Below are 11,258 nucleotides of genomic sequence, written 5' to 3' on the forward strand. Positions count from 1 at the left end.
ATCAGTTATTTTTTGCTTTTTAGTTCCTGGATATTTTTTGAAGGCGGTTTTTTAAAAGTAATTTATTTTTGCTTTTTAGTGGTGTAAATAACACGGCGAGCGTCTCGGAGACTTCCGACGACTGTGAAGAAAGGCTTTTTCAAATGCGTAACTAATGTACAAAAAAAATTGTCTTCATCCTTTGTTCAACTTTATCAAAGTTTGCTTTCCGAAAGCAAATGCACGAGTCACTAAAAAAAAAAAAAATCGCTTTAAGTTTAAATTTGAAAAATTGTAAATTTTAGAATTGTAATATTGTAAATTGTAATTTATGTTTCGCAATTAGTGTCATGTAACTCGTGATAAAAGTCGCATGTTTCTTCACATGGCCCCACTATAGATGAAGATTAAAAATTCCACTAGAATGAATTTTATGTTTGCTTCAGAGAATCCTTAATTCAAAATTTTCATTATCATTACTCTTAATAATATATATTTTTAGTATTTTCTTTAACTACAGGTAAAGAAAGTATAAATCTTTGTCTTATGGCCTTTGTTTATCAATGGGTTTCATATTTAATCGTTTGTGAGGGAAATTGCATGAAATTTATTGTTTTACCCTTAACTTTTCCCTAAAGAACAAATAGGGTAAATCAAAGATTTGGAACCTAAGTTAGACCACCCCTAAACAAAACCGCCACTAAACAAAACAAAAAAAAAAAGCATAAAAACCGGTTCACTAAGAGAAACGATATACGAAGTTAATAAAGTACAAATCGATTTAAATGTGAGTATGATATTTGAAGAGTTCCCTCAATTTCATCAAACCTGAATTTGATTAATATTAGACCGCCGAGGAACAAAACTGTTTCAAACAAAAAAAGACTTTTCCTTATCGGTACAGGCAGGGGCGTGCACAGAAATTTTGGAGGCCATCACAAATGACTTTTCCGGGCCCCTCTCCATATTGTTTACCCCTATATTTCACCGTTAGTTAAAACATTATTGGGCCCCCTCCAGGCTCGGGCTCGGGCCAACAGGTGTCCCTCCCCCCTCCCTGTGCACGCCCCTGGGTGCAGGTGTCTTCGAGTATTTATGGAACATTGTACAAAGAAAAAACAAATCTGACGAGTTCAGAACCTCCTCCTTCTTTTGAAGCCTGCTAATTAATATAACCCTAATTTCAAATTGAACTGGCGGCATCGTGAAATAGTAAATCTAGAATATTGGTCAAACTTCAGAAATCATACACAGTTATAATGTATATTATTAAAAAATATAAATTAAATCGTGGGAGAGGGGTGTTCTGTATTCCATTCCTCCTCAATTGAACACTAAATATATTTAAAAATTGGAATATTAAATAAAGAACTTTATATTTTAGTGCCTAAATAAAGTTATTTATTAGTAAATAAAATATTAAGGTAATTGATTCAACTATTAAAGTAGCAAAATATATTTAATCTACTGCTTTGCTCCGCAGTGATAAATACATTAGTAACAACTATAATAAAAAATTACCATGCAGCGCAGCGTTGAGAAAATTAATCATCCATGTGCCGCGAGAATTAAATATCGTTCAAGAGAAAGCCAAAACCTTTTAGGTGTGAAAATACACCGATCACGGCAACACTACGTGACCATGACGTATGAAATTTCAAGTTTCTTGGATTTCTCCGAGACCCCTTATCAGATCCAGACCAAATTACTATGGGACCATCTGGGAAGTATACCCTTCCAAACAAAAAAAAAAAAAAGAAAAAAAAAAATTCAAATCGGTCCAGTAGTGTTGGAATAATTCGAAAACACACATAAAAAGCCGCAATACGAAATCATAACCTCCTTTTTTGAAGTCGGTTAAAAATAAATAAATAATGGAAAGCATTTTTTTGAATGAAACATTTCGGAGGGGGTTTGAACCCTATAAACCACCCCCTTTCATATGGTCCTGGTTCATCGCTTTCTTCTTCTGAAAACACATTTTAGCTACTCAATGCATAATATGCTTTCATAGAAACTTCTTAAAATACATGTAATTTTTGAAAAAAATATCGCACTTCAACAAATACCTTTTCTGGGGCTCTTTAATTATGGATGGAGTGACACAAGATGATCTTAAGGAGTTAAAACCATAAAAACATTTCTCGATAATTTCAAAGCAGTGATTAAACACCTGGAAGAAATCTTTCTTTCGAAAACGACTCTTTCAATCGTCAAAAAACAGATGCTCTTTAACATGTAGGACTTCGTTTAAATTTTTACTCAATTTGTTTGTATTGTAAAGAGTTTTTGAATAATGCTTTACTCGATCGAAATATCTTCAGTAGATAACTTTATTTTTCAGTCTGTTCAAGCTTCAGTTCAATCTACACTTGAAACTCAATAAATTTCACGTAGATGTGTTTTTCAAACTAGCGTGGAACTTTTCAGAAACAAAATTCTTACTCCGAGCCAATTTTAAAAAGGCGCGGCAAAAAAAAAAAAAAAAAGAACTTAGAAGCGGTGGAAAAAATCTAAATTATATGAAGTTAAACAATGATTTAATATTTTGTATGAACCAGTAGATTAAGTTTCTAATGAAATCAATACGAGAGTTGATGATAAATATTTTACTGTATTCTTTGCTCTATATTATCTGATTGGATATTGAAAACGAAAAATAAAATGTTTCAATTATGAGTAAAATTTATATGAGGCAAGAAGAATTGTTTTGTGAAAAGAGATTAGACTAGTCAATGATGAAAAACGAAGCCCCACATAATTTTTAAAGTTGCTTGGGTGATTTTGTAGAGCACGATCTGAAAAGTGTATTTTCGTACATAACTTTTGTTAATTCAGTTATTTTTTAACTATTCCAATCAGCTCGGCTAGTCAAGAAAGATCCTTTTCAGATTTTAGAAGGTTAGAGAATTGATTTCGAAGCATAATGGGCGAAAAAAACTTTTATCTTTAGCTGTACTGGCCAAAGAACACGACACTGACACTGGCTATTGATGGTAACAAGAGTATAGTTAATTTAGTAACAAGATTTCCTGTTCTTTTGGATTGCAAAAATCATGCATTAAAACTTTAATATAAGGTAAAAACTGTACAATCAAGATGTTTTATATGATAACTTATAATTAAAATGAATGAAAATTTTTTTCACAAAAATTTAAATTGTTTTTAAACACTAAGTTTTATTAATATCAAACACATTCTATGACCACTTCCTGTTAGCCAATGTGTTTTGTTCTATACTAAGATAGTTAATATATAAGAAAATCGACCCCCAAATGAAATGCTGAAATGCCGCCCCTGAACAGCATGAATGCATTAGTGGTCACTTAGAGGGAAGTAGTGCCATCTTTCATTTATGTGTAATTTGGAGAGATCTCGACTTGTCGAATTCTTCTTTTCCTGTATTTTCAAAATGATACCTAAACAAAAATTACCGTAAAACGGTACAACTTTGTACCAAGGGGACAACAATGGGCCACTGTTGCCATTTTGATTATTTTGCTATCTAGCGGCTTTTTTTTTTGAACTTACGAGCTCCAAAAAATTCACCAGGTAGTGTAACCATTTAGGTAGTTAAATACGCTTTTTTTAAAGATTGCCATTGTATTTGTATAGCTTAGATAACTTAGTCGTTCGTAGTGCGTAATTCGACTCACTCGTGGAAGAGCCAATAGTCTCCTTTGGGCAGACCACTTATACTGTTTTCCTAGATTCGGTAAGTTCAGATTTGCTTTACTAATTTGTCAGTTCTGAATTAAGCCGCTTGTTGATTTAAAATGTTTCATAGTTTTCACAAGCTCTCAACATTTATCGAAAATGGGAAGTTGGGGTACAACAATGGTCCACCTATTTTTCATTGTTTTTAAGGGCTTGGGGCTTCATTTTATTCTCTGTAGGGTGCTTTCGTCATATTATGTGTTATTTATTGTAAATAATGGCAAGAAAAGACGGAAGAAAGCTTGAGGATCGCCCTATCGTCCGTATTCATAGGAGTTTTTGCAGAAGATGTTGACTGAAATCCGGAGCAAATATAAATTAAGATAATTAAAAAAAAATATTTATTTATTTTCATGAGATGTGAAATGTGATTTCACATTTCAGTTTTCAAAATTTTTGCTGATCTCGTTTAAAATTTGTCAGACCTACGTATTTTTTGAGAACTAAGTATAGGTACTTAGCCTTTAGTTGGTGAGATTTTTCTAGTTTTCAAATGTTTCTATGTCAAAATCTAGGCAGATAATAAAGAACGTTACCTATGTTTACTATGTTGAACTTTATTAATCACTCGAGACGACAAGTGATGATTAAGTCTTAAAAAAATGAAAAAAAAAAGATAAATGATGGACTAAAAAAAATCTTTATACAGTTTCAAGCAGAGGACAACGTGTAGTCTCAAATCACAATAGGCCAGATCAAGTTTTCAATGTGTTTTCTAGGTTAAAATGAGGTGGCCCACGGTTGTACCCTGTAGGGGTACAACTATGGGCCACGGGGAAAAAATTCCCCTTCCTCTTCGTCTCAACTTAGATCGTTTTTAAACATTTCATTCGAAAGACGAGATGTATAGCTAACATTGCTAAAGTTCTCATATTTCTAAATCAAAGATGTACACGGAACTTTCATTGAAAACATCGAAAAGTGGCCCATAGTTGGACTATTTTACGGTATTATTTGCATTATTTTGCCCTTCGATATGGTGTTTTACGATATGCCCTTCGATATGCTGTGAGTGTTTATCATGCAACCGAACAGGGTTCAAATCCTGGTGGAAAAAAATTTACCTGGATATCAGGGCTTCTCCTTCATGTTAGGAAACTTAAGGCATTGCCCATAGTCACCAAGCTCAACAGAATGCAGGAAACAAATACGCAATAAGACATCCACACAGGGACAAGATAGGGGGGAACTGAACCTAAACTCAGTACTTCAAGGGATATCGAAAACAGTGAAAATTACTGTGGTGAGTGCGGTGGCTTAGTCATTATCTTGATAATGCTGGACAAAAGTTGGGGAAATATACTGCAGACGGTAATAGTGGTTCCTTGAGACTTGTGCAGAAAAGGGCAATGGAACCTAGTTTGCATACAACAAATGTTCATTTTAAAAGGTGGATGGATTTTACTGTATTGTTACTATGTGTTTAGTACGTCAATATTTTTGTTCTCTCGGTGTATTGTTCATATTTTTTTTACAAATTCCTTCTGTCGTCCCGTAGATACCTGTCGAGATTTCCCGCAGTTCAGGGAGAAGTGGACATTTGTTTTTGTGTTTTTCATTGTATTTATTATGCTTTATGGTGTTATCAAGCCGAACCAAACTTTTACAGTGTGATACTAGAATATAGGAGAAAAATATTTTACTGAAAAGCAAATGATTATATCCACAAATATTAGCTAACTACTCATTATTTCCCTTTAAGGTGTCGAGATGTACCTAAATTACTACGTCAATTGCAATTTCAACATTTTCACTATAGAAATATTTTTTCACTGCTAAGTTTTTTGTAAGATAAATAAGTATTTTGTATGATCTTGAGAGAGATAAGCACTTAAATCCACAAAGCTATTAAAAGTACAGCTTTATTATTTAGATAAAGATTAATCTAAAGGTTCATGTCATACTTAATTACACCACATGGTGCTGAAAACATTACTCAGTGCAATGCACTTACATCTCATTTACGCCAAAGGTACGATAAATCGGATGTGTTAGCGAAAGGTAACATTTTGTATTATAGTAATACGCTATTGTGACCTTTAACAATGAAGTGACCTATAGTAATACACTATAAAAAAATTCTGAATCGTTACTGGGTATTTCCGTGTTACATTTCGGGATTTTAATGGTTTTTATCCACTTCCTGGAAAAATCAAGTTTTATCGTCAAAAAGTTTCCTGAATTACTACAAGTTACACAAAAGCAGACTTTTCACTGTTTTGAAAAATATTTTTAGCTCCCAGTTCAAAGATTAACTGAGAGTATTTATAAAGTGCAAAGGTTTCAGCTCAGTCACGGCTTGTCCATGCTAGTTAAGCTCCCAAAGGGAGCGAATAAGTATGGACTAGGTAGCTTTGCCAGAATTGCAGGCGAGTAAAATTCTCGCTACTTGCAATTCTGGCTTTGCTTTGGGCATGTTTGCAGTAATGCTCTTGGAAGTTCCTTGCTAAATCAGGAAGATGCTAAGTTTTTTTATTACACCTTCCTAAGTTTACTTTTAATTTCCCAGAGACACGACTGCCTTTTAACGGGAACATTTCTGAATTTTTCACGAGTCTTCCAAGGTAAGAACAGGATGGTTACTGAATTTTACCGGAAAACGTTCCTGGATTTTTCAAGATGTGTTAGTGGCAGAAATTGGGCACATCAGCTGCCCATTATTTTCCAGGAACGTTTCTGAATCGTTTTTACAGTGTACACTATATTGCTACTAAATTATCAGTCACTTAAGATTTTAGAAGTTTTGCTGAATATCTAGAAAATTTACTTGATTTATTGTAACACTGCAAGGGTGTAAGGAACATGTAGGGTAGACCGACCAGTGAGTGAACACCACCCGGTGAATGAACAGCGCGTCATTAAAAAAAAAAAAAAAAAAGCTTCCAAAATTTTTTTTCTGAATAAATTCACTACAAAAGCGTTCTTTATTGATATTCTAAGCTATCTGACACCTGATTGGTTACTTTGGATGCGTATTTTTTTCCTGGAAAAAATTTGAAATTTTTACTGCCGTGAATCGTTCTTTCTCTCTTTCAAAATAATAAGGCTGGTTTCGTGCTAGCAATTGTTTTGATACATATTATTTTTATCGATAAATTTTATTTTTTAACTCTACGAAAGAAAAATTAAGTATACATATTTAGGCTATGGATTTAAATTGTTTCAGTCAATGCAGAATGCGTAGATTTTCAGGTAGAGGGGTGTTCAGTCACTGGGTACGAAAAATTGCGAAAACCCAGTGAATGAACAATGGCAAAATTTCTTTTGATTTAAATAGAAATTTGAAGTTTCTTTGAGATATTTCCATTTTTGTACTTTTTTGTAAAGCAGATAGTTTTATATGCTTATTTGTTTATGTATTTCATTATATATTTTATAATTTCTTAATTTTTGTCTTTGTAAACCATGCACTTTTTACTGAGTTTTATCTTTTATCTATCTATATCTCTATCTGTATATTAACCTACCTACCTACATCTATCTTTCTATATCTTTATCTCTCTTGAGAGATAGACAGGTAGATAGAGAGATAGAGAAATAGAAATATATATACACAAAGAGAGAGAATAGATAGGTAGATATGTATGTATGTTTGTATATAGATAGATAGATCGATAGATTTATTGATAGATAAATAGATAGGTAGTGGTTAATAGATAGATAGGTAGATATAGAGACTAATATAAAGATAGCTAGGTAGAGAGACTGATATAGAGATAGCTAGGTAGAGAGAGACTGATATAGAGATAGATAGTAGGTAGATATATAGACAGGTAGATAGACTGATAGATATAGATTGGTGGATAGATATAGATAGGTAGATATACCGATAAGGAGATAGATAGATAGGTAGATAGATAGACAGGTAAAAAGCAGGTAGATAGATAGATAAATAGATTGATTAGGATAACAGATTGTTAGATATTTAGATGGATAGATAGATAGATAGATAAGTAGATAGAGATATATAAGTAGATAGATAGATAGATAGATAAATAAGTAGGTGAGTAGATAAATAAGTAGATAATTAGATAGATCGATAGATAAGTAGATAGATATATAGATAAATAGATAGATAAGTACATATATAGATAAAGTACATAGATAGATAAGTTCATATATAGATAGATAGATAGATAAGTATATAGATAGATAGATAAGTAGATAGATATATAGATAAGTACATAGATAGATAGATATATAGATAGCTAGATACAGATAAGTAGATAGAAAAATAGATAGAAAGGTATATTGATAGATGGATAGAGATATAAAAAGATAGATATAGATAGCTATATAAATAGATAGATAGATAAATAGATATAGTTATATAGATAGATATATAGTTATATAAATAGATATATAAATAGATATAAATAGTTATATAGATAGATAGATATCAAAGAAACTTAGTTTATTTTTGAATCAAAATTCATCATGTTCATTCACTGGACCAATTTGTGTTCATTCACTGGGTCGTTGTGCCATTTTTTCTTTAAACACCTAAAAAAGTCGGAAGCGGTACCAATTAAGTTCCCGCGATTTTTTAGAGATATTTACATAGATCAATTAAAATGTTTTAGCTATCACGATCTGTATAGTATAGAATTTAAAATTACTAAGATTTAAAAAAAATGAAATTGTGCTTAACTGTTCATTCACTGGTCGGTCTACCCTAAACCTCATGAACTTGAACTTATTTCACGCATTATGTTTGGCAGGGTAATCCCAAGCAGGAAATTTCTTCCTAAATTTGCTGCAAATCTCTCATTTGCCATTAGAACAATACCATGGGTGAAATATACGAGGTTTTACTTGTTTTTTACACATTGAAATTTTGGAATGAATCTCTAGTTTTTTTTTATAAACATGCGAAAAACATCTAAAACTTAAAGTATTCAGTCATTCGTGACAAATGAGCTGCAAAAATGCTTTGAAATTTTGAGGAAAAAATCAGAAAATGAGTACCGAGGAAATCAAAGTACAGGGTGTTTCAAAATGAATAGCGGGGTTTTAACATGTTATAATATTTATTACACCAAACTTACAGCCACAAGTGATATATCAAATGAAAGAGAAACTCAAACAGTTTTGTTTGTTGGCATCAGTGCCCCCCCCCCGCATGCGCAACTGTAACTTCTTATCTGGATACTTTACAGCTATGGCTCTTCCCTCAACTGACACAAGATGAACCAGAAAACTTCATCTTTCAGCAAGATAGTGCGCCGCCTCACTGGCATAATGAGGTATGCGATTGGTTTAACCTAACTGTACCCGACCGCTGGATTGACCGTAAGGGGCCTAATGACAGGGCTTGTTTCCCATGGCCTCCACGGTCACCCGACCTAACGCTGTGTGATTTCTATCTTTGGGGGTTTATTAAGGACCGTGTGTATGTGCCTCCACTGCCAGCCGACCTTCCCGAATTAAGGAACAGGATTGAAACAGCTGTTGCAGCAATTACTAATGAGACACTCATCAAAGTTTGGGAAGAACTCGCATATCGTCTTGACGTGTGCCGAGTGACGAATGGTGCTCACATTGAACACTTGTAGGCTATAATGTAAAACTGTTTGAGTTTCTCTTTCATTTGATATATCACTTGTGGCTGTAAGTTTGGTGTAATAAATATTATAACATGTTAAAACCCCGCTTTTAATTTTGAAACACCATGTATATTAATGTACACGCTAGTACAAGCATTTACCATATTTGACAACTTTTTACATTTGTCCTCTAGTATATTTTTTAGAACACTTGTTACCAAAAACAGGCCTATTGTATAACGAAAGTACGTATTTGTCCTAAAAATCGAAGGTTTCTCAATTTTTAATTTCCTTTGTTACCCAAAGGTAAGAGCTGTTACTCAAGCAAGTGTAAACTAGTCGGTTGGTGAACATCTGTTCAACCGAGCAGCAGTTATAATTTCTTCAGTTGTTGCAACTGTGAATTTTTTAACCCTTAAACGACCCGTTCTACAATTAGAATGTTACTCTTATTAAGCTGAGTCAAGATTTAAAAATATATTTAAAGTGAGAAAAAATCCCTCCAAATAATGAGATAACAAACGGTAAGGAGAACAAAAGAGATCGTATCCTTTTATCCAGGGGTTGAACATGTGGTCAGTTCGGGGCACCCCAAGGGCGCCTTGGCACGCCTTTGAGAACCCCTGCTTTAATCTAAAGGAATTATCGGCACCCCACGGATGAGAAATTGATGCAAACATATTTTACATCTTCAACATATTTTAACACAACCGGGACTTCTCTGGCTTATTTATTTTCGTTCAGTTATATTCTAAGCAGCAACATTGTATAGGTAAGTGCTTATCTTAGAAAAATACAGAAAAGGGTAAGCGGTCAATAATAGACAATGGGGTCGATAACTCCCTAATATAATTTATAAATTGTAAAATAGCACATGCATTTGCATTGAAGGTGAATGATAATATAATGCAAACATACCTGGAATGCTGTGAGAATAGGATCCTCGCTGGTTAGGGATATCCATGCTGGACTTGCCAAGGCTCTATAAGTATGAATTCTCCTAAGCGAATACCTCAAACTGTCAGTATGTATTCCTTCACGACATCGTGGGCACGTGCAGGATAATGGATGGGGTTTGTCAATGATAGCTCCATGGGTAAGTAGGAGCTGGAGGATTTCAAATTGATTACAGTGAGCCGCAAGTATCACTGGAGATATATCGGGAGAGTAGTCCGAACTTTCTTCTCCAGGAAGACGGGATTTTGCCCAACCATTTGCAAGCATTTCACTCGTGATACTAGGATGGTTGATCAGCATTTCAACAATCTTATACACTCCTTCACTAATGGCATAAAGTAAAGCATCGCCAATTTTCACATTCTCTTGCTCTAACAAGAGTTCAACGATCTCGACATTTTCATTGTCCGCTGCGATTTGGATGGCACTCCGTCCAAGAATATTGGTACAGTTCACACTGACAGGGTTTGGAGGCTGAAGACATCGAACCATGGTGGCTTTGTCACCACGCTCGGCAGCTTCCAAGAATATTCGTTCCTTAGGATCCATGGAGGGGCCGTCTTTTAAAGGTTCCAAGGGAATAGGAATGCGATGTCTGTGGTGAGGGAAGTTATGAGGTCCTTTCGCGTTTCTACTGTTACTGCATTTAGTCATTTTTTGATACATTTTGTCCAGCAGAATAATAGGACGCATCAGATTTGCTATCTTTCTGAATCGAGAAAATAAGTTCTAAAAACAGAAAAGGGGTTTTTATAGGTAAACGCATCAGAAACTGAATATTCACAATAATAAATTATGAAAATGTAAATTATAATGCAAATGTTATTCAAGAAAATACCCCTTAGATCAAGTTACAAGCAACATAAATTTCACCGGATCAAAATTAGGGATTCAGATCCTTTACGAAAACTTTTATTTCTGATATCATTGTTGCGCATTCCAGTATCTAATTTCAAAATTAAATGTTACATAAATTACTACCTAACAGATTTTGAAGTATTTTTTGAGTTTTGTAAAAATAATATGTAATGTACGTGTTTGATGGAAATAGGGGAGGGT

General features: G+C 33.7%; 1 protein-coding gene across 1 annotated transcript in view; it reads right to left on the minus strand.

The window, feature by feature from the left end:
• LOC129231691 (transient-receptor-potential-like protein) overlaps nucleotides 1–10,892 on the minus strand; it is an 88,498-nt gene extending 77,606 nt beyond the window's left edge. Inside the window, exon 1 of the mRNA XM_054866055.1 lies at nucleotides 10,161–10,892. Within this exon, the coding sequence (XP_054722030.1) occupies nucleotides 10,161–10,892 (732 nt within the window). The remainder of the gene's footprint in view (nucleotides 1–10,160) is intronic.
• Nucleotides 10,893–11,258: the final 366 nt, after the last annotated feature.

The sequence above is a fragment of the Uloborus diversus genome, chromosome 10 (genome assembly GCF_026930045.1).
Source record: "Uloborus diversus isolate 005 chromosome 10, Udiv.v.3.1, whole genome shotgun sequence".
NCBI classification, from domain to species: Eukaryota; Metazoa; Arthropoda; class Arachnida; order Araneae; family Uloboridae; genus Uloborus; species Uloborus diversus.